Source organism: Ailuropoda melanoleuca, chromosome 20 (genome assembly GCF_002007445.2).
Source record: "Ailuropoda melanoleuca isolate Jingjing chromosome 20, ASM200744v2, whole genome shotgun sequence".
Classification (NCBI taxonomy): Eukaryota; Metazoa; Chordata; class Mammalia; order Carnivora; family Ursidae; genus Ailuropoda; species Ailuropoda melanoleuca.
The window spans coordinates 27428953-27447940 of NC_048237.1; the positions used below are offsets into that span (position 1 = coordinate 27428953).

Consider the following 18988-nt stretch of genomic DNA (forward strand, 5'->3'; position numbering starts at 1 on the left):
TTACTAAGGCTGATGTCCAAGAGTTTACTGCCTATGTTTACTTTTAAGAGTTTCAGGGTTTCTTACATTTAGGTCTTTAATCCATTTTTAATTTATTTTTTGTATGGTGTAAGAAAGTGATCCAGTTTCATTCTTTTGCATGTAGTTGTCCAGTTTTCTTTCCCAACACCATTTATTGAAGAAACTGTCTTTTTCCCATTGTATATTCTGGACTCATTTGCTATAGATTAACGTTATAAGTGTGGGTTTATTTCTGGGCTCTCTCTTCACTTCCATTGATCCACGTGTCTATTTTTGTATCAGTACCATTCTGTTTTGATTAATATAGCTTTGTAATATTGTTTGAAAACTAGGAGTATAATACCACCAGCTTTGTTCTTCTTTCTCAAGATTGCTTTGGCAGTCTTTTGTGGTTTCATACAAATTTTAGGATTATTTGTTCTAGTTCTGAGTCCTCTTTGAGTCCTCTTTTTCCTGAATGACTCTGGATAAAGGTCTATCAATTTTATCTTTTTAAAGAACCAAATCTTAGTGTCATTGATCTTTTCTATTTTTTTTTTTTTTAGTCTCTAATCACTTATTTCCATTCTAACCTTTATTATTTCCTTCCTTCTATAACTTTGGGCTTTGTTCTTTTTCGCTCTTTTTTAGGTATAAGGTTAGATTGTTTGAGATTTTTCTTGTTTCTTGAAGGAGGCCTATATTGCTATAGACTGCCCTCTTAGAAATGTTTTTGCTGCCTCCCAAAGATTTTGAACTGATCCGTTTCCATCTGCTTGTATTTTTTTATTTCCTCTTTGATATCTTTGTTGACCCATTGGTTAAGAACATGCTGTTTACCTCTATGTGTTTGTGGGGTTTTTCCTCCAGCTTTTTTTCCCCTTCTAGTTAATTTCTAGTTCCATACCACTGTGGTGGGGGAAAAATGCATCATATGATTTCAGACTTCTTGAATTTATTGAGACTTGTTTTGTGGCCTAACCTATGATCTATCCTAGAGAATGTTCCATGTGTACTTGCAAAGAATGTGTATTCTGCTTTATTTGGATGAAATGTTCTATATACATCTGTTAAGACCATCCGATCTAATATGTCATTCAAAGCTACTGTTTTCCCTATCGATTTTCAGTCTGGGTGTTCTCTATCCATTGACATAACTGGAGTGTTAATGTCCCTACCAGTATTGTATTACTGTCAAAAACTCCTTTCATGTCTGTTAATATTTGCTTTATATAATTAGGTGCTTCTATCTTGGATGCCTAGATATTTATAACTGTTATAACTTCTTGTAGAATTAATCCATGGATTAAACAAATGTGGTATATTCATACAATGAAATACTATTCATCCATAAAAAGGAATGAACTATTGATTCATGTTATAACATCAGTGATCCTTGAAAACTTATACTAAGTGAAAAAGCCAGATCCAAAGGCCACATATTATATGATTCCATTTATATAAATTGTCCAGAATAGGCAAATCTACAGAGACATAAAGTATGTTGCCAGGGAGTGGAGGGAAGGAGAAGAGAAAGTGACTACTAATGGGTAGGGGGTTTCTCTTTGGGGTGATGAAATGTTCTGGAATTCAGTAGTGGTAATGGTTGCATGACCTTGTGAATATACTAAAACTACTGAATTGTACACTTTGAAAGGATGAATTTTATGGTATGTGAATTATATTTCAATATAAAAATATCATCCATAGGCAAGTTAAACATAGTTAAAACTGCCTAACTTAACAGAAAAGCAGACCACCTGGGAAGAACAGGTGTGCTGCAATGATTGGCACTTAAAATAAATTAGGTATCTGATTACATATACACAAATACACATAATGGTAGATTCACACTATACAAGCTGGCTGAGAGGCAATATAACACTGAATTGGAGTTTTTACACAAGAACTGTGTGTATACATATACATACAGATTTATATACGCACACCCCTTATTTCAGGACTCTGTCATGGAACAATGTCAAAATATAATACAGTTCATCTGGTATCCAATAGCAGAATCCTCGGGTAGTATCTTAGGAGATTTTTCATTACATCAAATTTCACATCATCTCCTCAATATACTAATAATCTAGTTTATCACAACCTATTTAAATTATAGCAACAGGCCTGTTACCACAACTGTACATAAATTAACATAAACATCTGTACCACAGATATAAATTCATGTATATGTTAGAAAAGTTGAGATTATGACATATCATAAGCCGGCATCATAAATTGACAAAGATCTATTTTCTCATGGTTCAAAATTCTGGCTCTGGAGTAAAAGAGAAGCAGGTTGGAATCCAAGCTTCCTTATTTACTGGTTAATTATTTGAGTTTGAACTACTTACCTAACTCTTCTACAGGTAACAATACTTCCTATGACTCTTAGGAGAATTAAACGAGTTAACAACTGTGAATCACTTAGCATTGTGCTAGACACCTATTCAGCATTCAATAAATATTAGTTATTACTATCATTATATTTAATAAAATATAATGGTACTTATTTTCTGGGGGTAATAAATACCACAAAGAAGATTGTTCCATGACAATGCTATAACATACTAATATTTAAGATACTTATAAACATTACAATTCAACTCATTCTAGCATATATTAGCTATAATTCAAGTTTAAAAATCTATGAAAATACATAACTGTGTGTATTAAAACAGAAAACTTACTGATATGACTCTCAAGTCCTGCTTCCAGTTTCTTCAGCCACAGTAAAAGGTTTTGTTCAGTGATAGCCTGATCTGAAGGAAATGCAAATACTTGGCCACCTGAATGCAGACTGACCACAACAAGAAGAGGAAGGGGAGGCAGGGTATTAAAATATGCCTGCAAGATTCCTCTTCCCACAGGAGTATTCTTTCTGCAAAAGGGAGCAATCGAACACATTAGTATTTCTTTCTAAAATAAAATTATGAAAACAACAGGTTGTAGGACATTAAACTTTAAATATAGTATATCGTTGGGGCGCCTGGGTGGCACAGCAGTTAAGCGTCTGCCTTCGGCTCAGGGCGTGATCCCGGCGTTATGGGATCGAGCCCCACATCAGGCTCTTCTGCTATGAGCCTGCTTCTTCCTCTCCCACTCCCCCTGCTTGTGTTCCCTCTCTCGCTGGCTGTCTCTATCTCTGTAGAATAAATAAAAATAAAATCTTTAAAAATTAAAAAAAAAAAATATAGTATATCGTTAAGTTTATTTTATAAAAGGACATCCTAAAAACCAAGAGGTCTATAACTATGGTATTAGTAATCAGATTCTTTTTTTAAATAGTTTATTATATTCTAATTTTTTTATAATAATTTTTTATTATATTATGTTAGTCACCATACAGTACATCCCTAGTTTCTGATGTAAAGTTCCATGATAGTAATCAGACTCTTAATGAATTTCTTTTAACATGGGCACTGTGTTTCTCTTAGGAGGAAAAAAAAAAAAAGTCAGCCAGTGACTATTTTCATGAAAACCAGTCATAGTTCAAAGATTTGTCATTTTGGGTTTGATATAATCAATAGGTTACTCCCAAAATTGAGCCAAGTATCTGATCACTTGTCAACTTAAAAATTAAATGGTTACAAACTATAAAATAATAAGACATTTATAATAAATACTCCTCCAAATAAAGTTGTTTTTCCTCAGGAACAAAGAGAAGGGGTTAATTTCAAATTTAAAAAAATTTTTAAAAGTTATGGTCATACACGGAAACCATAACTTTTAAGATTCTTAGGTTTCCTAAAACAGAATGTTCCACATTATGGAAAATACTGTTTTACTCTGAGATACCTACAAAGATAAGTACACTGGGAAAATTTCTTCTTAAGCAGTAGGTTGTACTGTTGGTGAACTCTTCACAGAAAAAAAATGTACACTGACTGCCTCATTCTTGTAATTCTTCAAATGAATTAAAAATGTCTTTTCATTTGAATTTAAACAATGGATAGTGTGTATTTATGTGAACTGTGTTCACAGACATTAAATCAAGCCATACATCTAGAAAACATAACAGAAAATATTGTTGGGGAATGCACTGAAAATTATCTGTAACATTTTAGGCTGCATTTTAAAAAAATAAAGGTACAGAAAAAGGAACTGAAGAAAAATGCAAAAATGTCACAATGTTTATTTTTCTGTATTTGCCTCAATGGACATCAATTACTTTTAAAATCAGAAAAATTACTACTTCTTAAAATTTGTATGACACCAAAAGGAATGATAAATAAAATAAATAAGTGGACTACATCAAATTAGAAAGCTTCTGCATAGCAAAGGAAACCATCAACTAAATGAAAAGGCAACCTTTGGAATGAGAGAAAATATCTGCAAATCATCTATCTGATAAGGGGTTTATATCCAAAATAACTAAAGAACTCACATAACAGCAAAAAACACAAACAATCCAATCCGAAAAAACGGGCAGAGGAACTGAATAGACATTTTTGCAAAGAAGACATCCAGATGGCCAACAGACACATGAAAAGATGCTCAACATCACTAATTAGAGAAATTAGGGAATGCAAACCAAAACCACAATGGGATACTACCTCAACCCTGTTAAAATGGCTAGTATCAAAAAGACAAAAGATAGCAAGTATTGGCTGTAAAGAATGTAAAGAAAAGGGAACCCTTGTACACGGCTGATGAGAATGCACATTGATACAGCACTATGGAAAACAGCAGTGGTTCCTCAAAAAACTGAATTAGAACTACCATCTGATCCAGCAATCCTACTTCTGGGTATTTATCCAAAAGAGATGAAAACAAGATAGTGAAGAGATACATGCCCAAGTTTACTGCAGCATTATTTGCAACAGCCAAGATACAGAAACAACCTAAGTGTCTGTCAATAGAGGAATGGATAAAGAAGATGTGGTACATATACAATGGAATATTACTCAGTCATGAGAAAGAAGAAAATCCTGCTATTTGCTATAACATGGATGGACTCTGAGGGCATTATGCCAAGTGAAATAAGCTAGACAGACAGAGACAAATACTGCATGGTATCACTTATGTGAAGAAAAAAAAAGAAGTCAAATTCACAGAAACAGAGTAGAAAAATGGTTGCTGGGGACTCAGGGTTGGGGGAAATAGGAAGAGGTTGGGAAAAGGAAACAAACTTTCAGCTGTAAGATGAATAAATAAGGTCTGACAAATAATGTATAACATAGTGACTGCAGTTGTAAACACTATATAATTGAAATTTGATAACAGAGTAGAACGTAAATGTTCTTACTCCGTCCCCAATTTATTTATTTACTTACTTACATACATACATATAATGTGAGGGAATGAATATGTTAATTAGATGGAGGAATCCTTCTACAATATATGCATGTATTAAATCACAATGTACATTTTAAATATCTTACAATTTTGTCAATTATACCTATATACGTCTGAAAAAAAAATACCATTCAGCAATAATTTATTGTAGAACAGAATTCAGTCTAAAACAAGGTCATCTTAGACCATATGAGGAAGTTTAGTTACTAAAATATAACTTGTACACTGGTCCCATAATATTAATTCCAAAGATACAGAGTTTCATTTCCTAATGAAAATGTAATCATTATAGTTTATTACCTTTTACATGTTAAAAAATAAAAATACACTTACAGATTTAACCAGCAAGGGGTAAGTGAATCCAAGTGTTTCTCTTTTACCAGCGTCAATATTGCTTTTTTACACTGAGGATTTATGCTGCCATCACTGAATAAAATAAGTAATGGTTTTTGAAGTCTTAAATAAATGGGAAGATTTTCCACAGTGATTTCTGGCTGTTAAAAAAAAAAAAAACAAAAACAGAGAATGAAGAGGCATAAAATAGAAAATAATATTCAAATCACTCATGCAATTTTAGTTTGTAAAATGTAATTCAAATATATTTTAAGTGGAGATTTTGCTATACTGACTAATCACTAGGAATATCAAGAGCTTTTTATTTAAGCTCACTTTATCTTAATGAGTTATTTCCAAAATAAAGCTAAATTGAAGATCAGCAAGTTACCTGTTCTACAAGGATGTAACACTTCTAATAATTTCTTATGCTAAAATCTGAGCCAGGTTAGCCAACATACATATGGCAAACAAAACTCTTATTGTATCTAACATAAAATTTTGGAGAAAAAAAATACTGAGTTTTAAAGATATAATCCTTCAAAATCTATGATTACTTAAAATAAAAATCTTATTTTGTTTCAATACAATGGATTTTAGCATAATTAATATAATAATTATATTAATAACCATGTTTAAACAAATAAAAATATCAGTCTCATTTCTTTTCAGTTTAAGCTCAAATACCAAACTCTGGTGTGTACTTTTCCTTATTTAGTTCTCAAAGCCACTTTTCTCTGCCAATTCTCATTTTTCTTCTAATTCTTTCTCTTTCACACTCAAAATCCTCTTCTCACACCTTCCTCTTTTATGACTTAAATCTTAGATCCCCTCTTGTCCAAATTTCCTTATGTTGTCTTCTCATATTATCATCTTTAATCTTCCACACAAGTTATATCCCCTTCCTAAAATTGACAGATCTCATCAGGCCAGCAGATCTCCTCACTCTGAACAGATCTGAAACACTAGGGGAGATGGAGCCACCACTACAAAGTTCAAAATATTATTCTGGCTACTGAATCAGAAAGAAGTAAGATACTTTCCCTGCCCTCAAAGAGCTCCTACTCGAAAGGAGACAGACAGACAAACTGCTGTGATCCAAGAAAGTTTAATGTAGGACAATAAAATTAAGCTAAAAAAATAAAGTAAGGGAGCTCATGGATGATTTTAGGAAGTGATATTTGATCTGGCCTTGGGCAAGAAATAAGATCTTGACAGAAGAAGGTATGTGCTAGAGCCGGGACTCCAGATATAGGGAGCATTGTGGGGACAGCCAGAGAGGTGTGAAGGCATTCATGCCATCTGGGAACAGTGGGAGTGAAGTCTGCCAGACTTAGGCATGCAAGAGGCAAATGCTGTAAGACCAGATGGGAAAATGCCTTGAGAGGTATTCTAGCTCCCAGGAAGACTGAGATCTTGTATCAAATGAGTGACATGGTTATGCCTGTTTCAGGAAGATGACTGACTAGAATACAAATCTGTGAAAGGACAGACCGGTGACAGGCATTTCAGGGAAGAAACACCAAGAGTTCTGTGAGTTGAGGAGGAAAGATCAGAAACTCAGATTTAGGAATCATTGGTATAATGATGGTAGAACTTACGGGTATGGATAAAATTTCCCAGAGAAAGAACAGGAAAAGAAGAAAATGAATGAGGGTTCAAGGTGGAATTCGAGAGTGGCCAGAGGGTTGAAGGAAGTATCTAGAGAGAGGACTGAATTGCAAAAGCCAGAGGAACAGAAAATTTTGAAAAGAAAAAGCATTGTCAATAGTTTTGGTTGCTACTTATAGAAAAGGTCATCAAACATGGTAACTGGAAGGTGTCCTTTGGCTGTCAGTATACAAGAGGCTGTAACTTATCCATAATAAAAGCATAATTAAAGGAACTTAACGTATCAGAGCAAAGTGCTATCAAACTATGTTTAAATGTGACAGCCTTGGATAGATCATTGCTTATGTAGTTAATTATCGCGTATTTCAGATTTGGGCATTATTTCCCTAGCCGAATTTATCATCAGGTTATTAAAATAAAAATTGGATGCCATATAAAAAATGTTTACTCTCTGGCCACCCATTTCTCCTTCCTATCCAGATGAAGAAACCAAAGTCTTTCTAGCACCTTAGTGCAGGCCAGGAGATGAGCTTGCGGCTGGCTGGCTGGCTGGCTGCTATATACTCTAGACTTCAATATCCAACACAGAGTATTTATGGAAAGGTCATAAACTAAACGCAAAACAATTTTTATTATAGCTGTTTGGTTTTTAGTCAAACACTGTAAACCAAAACACTATTAACTAGAAACACTGCTACAATGCTTAACTTATAAACAGATTCTGATAGTTAAGTTTGCCCCAAGTGCCTCAGCCTTAAAGAATATAATCTTAAAAAATAGATACCAATTTTTTACCCATCAGTCAGGTGAAGATGAAAATTTCAGAGTAAAATGTTCTAATCTCCTCCCATGCAAAACAGGAACAAGTATCAGCAGCCTTAAATGTGTGCATGCCCTTTGGACTAGCAATTCAAATTGCTAAATTCTGTGATTTTACCATGAGTATGTAATCATGGAAACACCCAAAGATTATGCACAAGGCTGGTCCCTGAGTAAAACAAAACTATACTAAAGACAACTTAAATATTCACCAATAGGAAATTAAATAAATTGTGGGGTTTTTAGTGCAACAGAATATTATATAAATTTTTTTAAAAGTATATATATCTTCATTTCTTGATGGAAATACCCTTAATATAAAAAGACAATCACATAGATATACATGGAATTTCTTTTTTTTTTGAGTTTGGGAAAATATTTCCCCCAAACATCAAAGAGGTTACAGTTGATTCCAATTTTCTTCTCTTAATAGTTCTCTGAATTATCTGGAAAAAGGAAGGCAAAGGCTTATAATAATTCCAAAAATATTACACTATGTATATGGCTAAGGAAATATTCATTTAATAACATGTCATTAAATACAAAAACATTACCTTAATAATTTGGAAAGCTACATTCTAAAAATATTAATGATTTGATTAATTATAGCCTGTAACTTTAATGGGAAGAAGGGAGGGAACAGAACCAAGGTCACAAAAAGATTTAATAAAGACTACAGCCATTAATCTGAGCCTAAAATGTAATGTTATTTAGATCATCATGGCAAGAAACATAACAGGAGGATACTGAGTATTTATAACTGCTAATAATGCTTCTTATGCCACTTCAGAAATGCAGAAAAGCATAAATTTACAATATTCTAGCTATGTTTAATATAAATACAAAACAACTGAAATTGAGAAATGCAGGTTACAACTGTTATGCCCTTGAATTCACTATTTTCAAAGGAAGCAGTGGAAAAGGCTTCTCATAAGACACTATTTTTTTCCAAAACTGTGTAACATCCATTGAATGCTCACCAGGGGCCAAATATGACACAGAACAGCATACACGTGTCTCACTTAGTCCTCACAATTAACTCTCTGCAGCAGGTGCTGTGACCACCTGCATTTTACACATGTGGAAAGTGAGGCACAGAGAAGTTAAGAAAGAGCCAGTAAGGAATCAAGCAAGGATCTGAAGCTGGGTAGTCTGACTCTCCAGAATCCAGGTGCTTTATATATACACACCACATTTCAGCCTAGATTAAGTACTTCCTTCAACTGGCCATCAGCTACACTAGTCTCAGCAGTAAAAATAATCCAAAGACATGTAAACTTTTAGCAGTGGACTAGGGAAGCTGTACACGTAATGAGTGAGCAGTAAAACAGAGCAACCCAATGAATCTTCAGCACAAAACATCATGCCCTGTGCCAACAAAAGCTGGAAAATGGTGTATTAAAACAGACTATTTTTAACTGGTCTAGATTTTCTTATTTTTAAATAACATCCTTATTATAAAATATACTCACAAATGTTTCCAGTAATGCATTTGTTATTATTTGAACTATGTCTTGTGCATGGGAGTTAGCTAATGGAATGCTCTCGATTTTGCCTTCTTTATGTCTGGCCAGCAGCAGGGCTGGAAGGGTTGCAGCATATTTATTTGACCTACGGAGAAATGTAGTATTAAGATTTCCAATAAAATAAAGCAAGTCATCAAAAACATAAACAATTAGTCTGAGAGGTCAGAGTGGGAAGTAGCAAATAGGGAAGCCCTACTACTAAAGAAAAAAATGAACTCAATTTCCCGGCAAACTTATCTTCTGTGTGAGGCTATCTGAGGAAGTTCAGGAGCCTTGACAACCTAGATTAAAAGAAAGCAACAGACAATAATCTAGCCAGATTTTTTTTCCTCTAGACAACTTACCCATCAAGAAAATGTCTAAATAGGATTAGGAACATAGTAGATGGTTCTCAACCCTTTTGGACTGCTCACCATACTGCTGAGCAAGGAGACACGCATCTACTAGAAACCTACAATTTTCCAGGCACTCTTTCAGGTACCTTTAGTTTTTATTTAACCCTCAGAATGGCCTTATAATCACCTGCATTTGATAGGTGAGGAAATGGGACTCAGAGAGTGATAAATGGCAGAGATAGGATTCAAACCGAGTGCCCCAGGTAGGGTCTATGCTCTCTCCCCTGTAACCGAGCCCCAATGTGCTGCTTCTTACCACTAGTTTTGTTAAAAAAAAAAAAAAAAAAAAAAAAAAAAAAAAAAAAAAAAAAACAAATTAATAGTAGGGGACCTCAACACCNGTTATGAAATGACCAGTGAGGTAGTCACATTTATATCATGTAAAATCAATTGATGCTAACACAAAGCATAGACGTTATAATATTATAAGCATTAGTAGAGGATCCAGTCTTCAAATTACCTGGAAGACTCTCTTAGTTCATCAGTTGGTTATAAATAAAACATGCTCTGACTACTACCGGCCTACCTCTTTGGACCACAGCTAAATGCACAATGACAACAGAATAGAAGATAGTGGGTGACTGTCCATGTGGCAGGTGAATAGATCTCATATTTTCTAAAGACCTGAAGTTCAGTATTTACTTTTCAAAGGTCACTGCTTTCATGGAAAGAAATGGAGCTTAATCATCAAGAGCATATGTCACCAGTGTTCAGGATGAAAGATCTAAGCTCAGAAATCACAATTAGGAATATTACAGTCAGAAGGTAAGCAAGACAAATTATTGGGGCTTATCAACTCCACTTGCACCTGAAGATAAGCCATTAATGCAGAATGTGATGTACATGTATTACTATATGTATTGTGTATATATATTAATAATCTCCAAATTTTCAGTTCAGTCCTTCACTCTGAAACAACTGAAATATCTGATAGTTCACAAGAGTCCCACATTCTACAAATAAAGCAACTTATGTGGCTAAAACAGCACTGATAAGTATATGTTTGCAATAACTTAAAATTAGGTAGAACTGTCAGGTATAATTATATCACCTAAAACTCCGGTAGAAATATGAAAAAATTCTGATTTTTATATATAGCTTGGTGGCAAATCAAAAGCCCAGACACTCAAGATATAAAATTCCCCAAAAAACTTTGATAATTTCAAAGAACCAAACTGCAGGTAATAGAACCCAAAGAGGAAAATTTTTATAGGAAGATGAAATAGTATGAATCCAAGGTTGCCCCTATGGGGACTCTAGCCTAAAGTAAAAATATTTATAAATTCTAAATAGCCAGGTGGTATTTCCCAGATCTTCTTTGAAGAAAATTAAAAATTTAGTTATATTACTACCTATTTTCCTTCATCAACTGTGTAAAGACAAACAATATATTATTTAGCAAACTTCCCGCTCTCTAAAATTAGAAAACCAACAAACTTACAGTATCAAAACATCTTCTTCAGAATAAATTCCAGTGATAACACATCCTTTTAGGTAGTTTCCTGCTTCAGTGAAATCTTCTTTTGCTATAATACAAAGACAAGACAAAAATCTGAAACCTTTAAAATTATGTGTGCTATTCAACTGACGAACAGATTTATAAATGGCTGTAATTTGTTATTCATTATAAAGATAAATATTTACAGGTGGGTCTTATATAACTTAGTGGTTCTAAAATAAATCTGTGTTCTTTTTATGACATTTGATTACGACAGAAATGTAAATTGATATAATGTAATTATGGTTCCCTAAACAAATGTACTCTAAATGTGATTTATCAGATTTATAGCATGCTAATCATACAGAGCTACTGAATAAATATTTGTTGCTTTTTAATTTCCTTCTAAGGTAAAATCAGTGGAGACAGCTATCCTATACATAGCCTGGAAAGAGAAGCAGTATGTGAAATGAGGCACACATTATCATCACAAAATCTAGAAATGCCGATATGCACAGAAAAAAATGGAAGACTAGAAATTCTAGTTTTTTAACAGTATCTGTGTTAGGATTCTGCAATTATGAGGTATTTGTGTCTTTTCATATTTCCTGTAATGTGTTTTTGTTACCTTTGAACTTTGGTTAATTTGTGTATCAGTCGTTCCTTATTTGTTAGGATACAGATATTATTTTTGTAGCTTTCTGAATACACTTTTATAAATAATAGTATATTCTGGATCATGTTAATGACTATTTTATAACCAAGAAGCAAGTCTGAATTAAATAGTCATAGACTAATGAGGAAAGAACAGAGGTAAACTTATATAAATGATGTATTCTTGCCAAATGATAATTCAGCTCACTCCATGGAAGGTTCATGGCAGTTCAACAGAAAACTGATGATGGAAGAACTGAGTCATAAAGCACCTAGTAGTCTGGACATGCTGAACCCAAAAGATCTGTACCTAAGCAATCAGTACTGTATTCATGGTGTGAGTATCTGCACTGTTACCACCTGGCAACCACAAGGTTATGTTCTTTAAAAAGGATGCATACTTTCCAAAGACTAAGAAACACTGCAGGAAGCCAATTTACTAAAATGGTACAGTCAGCCAGTAGGCAGCACTGAGAGCTCATTTATAACCATGAATTTAATGAGAAACTATTACCCCATGAAAATATTTTCTTCAGTCTGTGTTACACCAAAGCAGAAAAGATTCCTAAGAAAAGTAAACAATTAAAGGGATGCTTGGTGGCTCAGTCGGTTAAGCATCCAACTCTTGATTTCAGCTCAGGTCACGATTTTGGAGTTGTGAGATCAAACCCTGCATCAGGCTCAGTGCTGGGCATGGAGCGAGCTTAGGATTCTCTCTCTCCCTCTGCCCAACCCTCCCCCCGCCAAAAAAAAGAAAAAAAAAGAGAAAAAAACAAAACAATTAGAAAGGACTGAGTGCCTATACTTTCATTTCTAAGAGAAAACAGAACTAAAGTCTGGTCAGTAATTGATCATTATCTAAGGCAATGGCATACTGGAATCTGTTTCAGCTTTTCTTTTTTGATAAAATAACAGTGGAAAATTACACTATTTCCATACAATTTCCTCATACAGAAGCCTCTCTACTCATGAATATGTTTCTTTTTTAAAAAATATTTTATTTATTAGAGAGAGATGCACAAGTGGGGGAGGGGGCAAAGGGAAAGGGAGAAGCAGGCTCCCGGCTGAGAGGGAGCCCAATGTGGGGCTCGATCCCAGGACCTTAAGATCATGACCTGAACCAAAGGCAGACACTTAACCAACTGAGCCATCCGGGCACCCCAGGAATATATTTCTTAAAAGGCTCTTCATAAATCCACTGGTTCCTATATCTTGTTACTTCTGCAATGGAAGCATTTAAAACTGTAGACATCAATCAATCAATCAATCAATAAAACTGTAGACCTCAGATACATATCCATTTCCACTAAACCAGACTATCAATTTTCCTCTGAACATTTAAAACCAGACATACTCTCCTCCTTGGTTAAAACTACATGTATGTCAGAATATATTGCAACCCCAAGTATAAGAAAATAATTATTCTAAAGAAAAAGGTTCTTAAATCACAATAATTATATTTGGGATGTAATATTAATGGTGACCTCCAATATTTAGTTGTGTAAATATAAACATGTTTTAATTGCATAAAATAAATACATTAATTTAGCAATACTGCTTTTTTCCCCATCATGTTACTGAATCATTATATTTATACACACGCATATATGCACATACCACACATACATCTATTTTTTAGCTCTACCAGCAAAAGCTGAGAAGCAAGAACAACACTCCAATAACAAAAGCACTCCTAATCCCTAGACTTTGGTTTCTAAATTCAATGTCCCACTAAAAGGAACCTAGACTCTTGGTTGAGAAATGGCTAATTCCAGGAATGGGACTGGGAACGTTTTGTGCCAAAAGGACATACCCAAAGAATGATGGAAACATCAAAAGGACACAGGAGTCAGACTGAAGGGGCATGACAGCAACTAATTATAACCCAATGAATAAAATAAGGACTCAGGTGTCTATACTGACAAATAAATGAGAAGGAAATGCTCTTATGGTTGTATGTGAACTATATTAGTAACGTGTACAGAAGAAATAGGCAGTTAGAAATTTTCCACTTGGCAACCATCATAGTTACAGCTCTTTCAAGCAATGGATTCTAAAACTGGAGTACAACAGTATAATGAGAAACAGGACATTTACAGAGCTTTAAATTCTATCCCCACAAGATACTTTTTTTCCCTCTGTAATTAAATTAAGTATCTTTCAAGTAAAGAGACCGTGCAGATACAAGATTGGACAAAGGAGAGATTTCAGGCCTCATGGAACCCACTAATGTGGATTTAATCTTTAAATCATTAGAATCTACATGAACAATAAATCAATACCTGATATAAAATAAGTACTCAGTAAATGTTAGTAGTTAGCTCTTACGAATAAAATACATATGTACATAAAAATTTTAGTGAATTCATAATAGCCTTTTATTGTTACACATTTTCTCATTCAATAGATGTTGAAAGTAACTACCACATTAATAACTACAAAAAAAAAAAACAACAGAGAAGAAGAGAATCTACTATCTAACTGAAAAGTCTGAGAACAATCTAGTGAAATAACAAGCATCCTATCCAGATTATATCGTTCTGGCACACTAGAACAATCTCTATGTCATTTAACATTATGCTTTTGACTTATTTTTTAAAGACTTGTTCATTTGGGAGGGAGGGAGAGAGACAGCGAGAGAGCACGTTGAGTGCGGGGGGAGAGGCAGAAGGGGAGGAAGTGGGAGAGAAAGAATCTCAAGCAGACTCCCTGCTGAGCACAGAGCCCCACTAGGGAGCTGATCTTACAACCCTGAGTTCACGACCTTAGCTAAAATCAACAGTCAGACTTTTAACCAACTGAGCCATCCAGGTGCCCCTATACTTTTGACTTTTGTTGAGATAATTATGTGTAAATCTTATCATTTGTATAGAACTACCATAAAGTATACTGTTCCTTATTCTCATATAAAAAAAAAATAGGAAGAATCCCTTTCAGCATTTACAACCAGGGAAAAGTCTTCTCTGTGGATGATGAGCACCCTAACTTTCATATTGCCATTTATTAGGTAATGACAAGATGGCAAAAATTTCGTCTTTCTGTTTCTGACTGCTGCTGGACTGCTTGGGGTTAAGTTTTATGATCAGCTGCAGTGTTTTCTAGATATTCTACACAATTATCCCTGCTCCGTTATGGCTTAACTCTAATTCTTGTTTTAATGGCTTTATTGTATTTGTGCTTTTTATTATCTGAAGACCTTAATTCTTTTTGGAAGGAAGCCCAGAGTAAATAATAGACAACGTCAGGGCACCAAGCCCCTGAGGAAGATTGAAGACAAAGTCAACATTAGAAAGGCAAAGACAAAGGAGTAAAACAGACTCATTCGCTTCGCAATTTTTCATAAAGAGAATACAAATGAAAAAGCTCCTCTAGGATTTTGCCTTCTAAGATGGGAAGCCACAGAACACACATTCACATTCTTATTATTTCTTTCTAGTAAGTTATTTTGGCTTTTATTTTAAAAGATTTTGAAGACAACATAGAGGGGAACAGCTAGACAGAAATTTGTATAAAGCAAAATTTAATAACTAGTTAACAGTATCTGCTATCTACAAATACGATGGTACATACACAGATACTCTTCACAGAAAAATATCCTTAAATGAAAGAAAAATAAGGGGGCAGGTTTGCTAGATAAATGCAAACAGCTAACATGTGATGGAAAAAACACTAAAGGTTTTGTTACATAGTCAATTCAAGAAGCCATTCATATGCAAAGGCAAGAGAATAACACTCTAAGCACAGTACTGGTTAGAAAAAAACAAAAACAAAACCCTGTGTACCCTCCCTTTACAACTTACTGAAAGGCATTCCTATGAAGCTAGAAAAAAATAGAGTCTAAAAGTAGAGAAGCTGTGATATTAAAAGAACAATATAATCTATGATGCTACATAAAACTAATAAAGTAAAATTAATTGCTAGAAGCACTGTATCAAAGCTGAATGAAAAAACATTAATATGAAATGCACCAAAAATAAGATGAATTAACTGACGGGTGGAAGGATGGACAGATGCACAGGTATGTGCTAAATCAAGTACAAGTTAAATGCTAATAGAATCTAGATGGTAGGTATATGGATGTTCATTATAAAATCTTTCAACTTTGCTGTATGTTTGAAAATTTTCAAAATGTTCCAAAAATAAATGCAAAGAATTTTTGAAAGAGAAATACATAATGCAAAAATATTAAAGTTTGGAAATAACAATAATTTGAGTCTATAATATGAGACCATAGAGGCCCATATAGAAAAGATGACAGAAGAAATTAAAAGCATCCTCATCTTCTATAGAAGAAGTCAAAATCATTAAAATGGTCTTTAATTTTATGGATTCCAATATTTTTGTTTTTTTAAAGAACATCTTCTCTGGCTCTGGGGAAAATAAAACCAAAAGAAGCATTCTCCATGTAGACTAAACTAACTAAAGAAATACTAGTGAAGCATAAAACAAGCAACAAATACAAATAAGTTTAGACAATATATATAAAATAATTTAAGTTCACCTGGAAGAGCCAACAGGCAAAAAGATTTTTTTAAAATGTGTAAAAGACAAGAGAGTTGACTCAATTATATATTCAACATGTATTATAAAACTAATAGATTAAAGGGGCACCTGGATGGCTCAGTTGGTTAAGCATCTGACTCTTGATTTCAGCTCAGGTCATGATCTCAGGGTCCTGGGATCAAGCCCCACATCAGGCTCTGCACTCAGTGAAGAGTCTACTGTTTCTCTGCCTCTGCCCCCTCTTGCTTGTATGCACATGCTCGCTCTCTCTCTCTCTCAAGTAAATAAATCTTTAAAAAAAAATAGATTAGGTATTGACAGGGAGATAAAAGTGAATAAAATAAAAAATGTTTAAAAAGATTGTATACACACACACACAGACATGGATTTAATATGGTGATGACGGAATAAAAAAAAAAGAGAGAACAAAAGGACAACTGTTAACTATTCAGACAAAAATAAAGTTAGCCCCTAACCTCATACAATGTACAAAAATATCTAAATACTTAGACTTGAAACAAAAACCAAAGAACACAATCAACAGAATAGAAAGGCATCCTACGGGACAGAAGAAAATATATACAATTCATATATAGAATAAGGGGTTAATTTCCAGAATAAAGAATTCCTGCAACTCAACAATAACAACCTGATTAAAAAATGGGCATAGGACTTGAATAGACATTTCCTCAAAGATACACAAATGGTCAACAAGCATATAAATAGATGCTCAATATCACTACTTATTAGGAAAGTGAAAATCAAAACCACAATCAAATCAAAACCTCACACCCATTAGGAATGCTACTATCAAAAAACCAGAAAATAACAAGTATTGGTGAGGATGTGGAGAAATCAGAACCCTTGTATACTATTGGTGGGAATATAAAATGGTACAGCCACTAGGGAAAACAGTATGGTGGTTTTTCAAAAAATTAAAAATAGGACTATCATATGACCCAGCAATTCCACTTCTGGGTATACATCCAAAAGAATTGAAAGCAGGGTCCTGAAGAGATATTTGTACACCCATGTTCACAGAAGCATTATGTGCAATAGCTAAGAGGTGAAAACAACCCAAGTGTCCATCAACAGATGAATGGATAAATAAAATGTATTACATACATAAAATGTAATATTATTTAGCCTTTAAAAGGAAGGAAATTCTTTTTTTTTTTTTAAGATTTATTACTTTAGAGCGAGAGCAAGTACAGGGAGGGGCAGAGAGAGAGAGAGAAACTCCAGCAGATGCCTCTCTAAGCTCAGAGCCCAATCTCAAGATCCCAGATCATGACCTAAGTCGAAAGAGTCAGATGCTTAATCAACTGTGCCACCTAGAGGCCCCTAAAAGGAAGGAAATTCTGGCACATGATACAACATGGATAAGCCAGTCAATAAACGACAAATACTATATGATTTCACTTATAGGAGGTTCTTAGAGTGGTCAAACTTATAAAGATACAAAGTAGAATTAAGGCTTCCAGGGGCTAGGGAAACAGGGAAATAAAGAGCTGTGTAATAGGTACAGTGTTTTGGTTTTGCAAAAAGTTCTGGAGATTAGAAGCACAACAATGTAAATATAATTGACACTGGTGAACTATATGCTGAAATGGCTAAGATGGTAAATTTTGTTACTTTTATCATAATTTTAAAAGAGAAAAAATATTCAAAGCAAGAAGACAATATAAATTAGTGTAAGAAAATATTATAAATTAAAACAAGAAAATATAGGTGAATATTAACTGATAAGGATGATAGAGATTTTCTATAACTGAAATCAATGGAAGAAATCTCAAAATCAATAAATATGAAAACAAATTTTAAACTGCTAAATATAAAATTATTAAAGCTAAAAACCAAACTGGGGGAAAATAATTGAAACAAACTGACAAGAACTTAATATCCTTAATACATAAAAATCTCATAGTAATTCATTAGACAAAACTAAAACCCCATTTTTAAAATGAATAACACATATAATACACAGTTTATAGAAAACAAAGTTATGCTTCTATTGGGAATCTATACCCATTAAATAGTCTAAATTCCACACAAAGACGCATAAATATATTCTTTAGAGCAAAAAGAAAAAAGGGAAACAACAGATGTTATTTGTTGGTAAACAGTTAAATAAATTATGGTATATGCATCTAAATATACAGCCATGATAATTTTGAAGAATATCAATCACATGGAAAAAAATGCACCCATGTAATAGTAAATAAAAACAGCAAGATACTGGGGCGCCTGGGTGGCACAGCGGTTAAGCGTCTGCCTTCGGCTCAGGGCGTGATCCCGGCGTTATGGGATCGAGCCCCACGTCAGGCTCCTCTGCTATGAGCCTGCTTCTTCCTCTCCCACTCCCCCTGCTTGTGTTCCCTCTCTCGCTGGCTGTCTCTATCTCTGTC

At 34.0% G+C, this 18988-nt stretch overlaps 1 protein-coding gene across 10 annotated transcripts in view; it reads right to left on the reverse strand.

Annotated features, from left to right (window-relative positions):
- TXNDC16 (thioredoxin domain containing 16) overlaps window positions 1-18988 on the reverse strand; it is a 116060-nt gene that overhangs the window by 18324 nt on the left and 78748 nt on the right. For all 10 annotated transcript variants that reach the window (XM_034648457.1, XM_034648455.1, XM_034648456.1 and 7 more), the window contains 4 exons: window positions 11427-11511; window positions 9537-9675; window positions 5635-5795; window positions 2694-2884 (listed from right to left, as the gene is read on the reverse strand). In XM_034648457.1, coding sequence (XP_034504348.1) covers window positions 2694-2884; window positions 5635-5795; window positions 9537-9675; window positions 11427-11511 — 576 coding nt within the window. The remainder of the gene's footprint in view (window positions 1-2693; window positions 2885-5634; window positions 5796-9536; window positions 9676-11426; window positions 11512-18988) is intronic.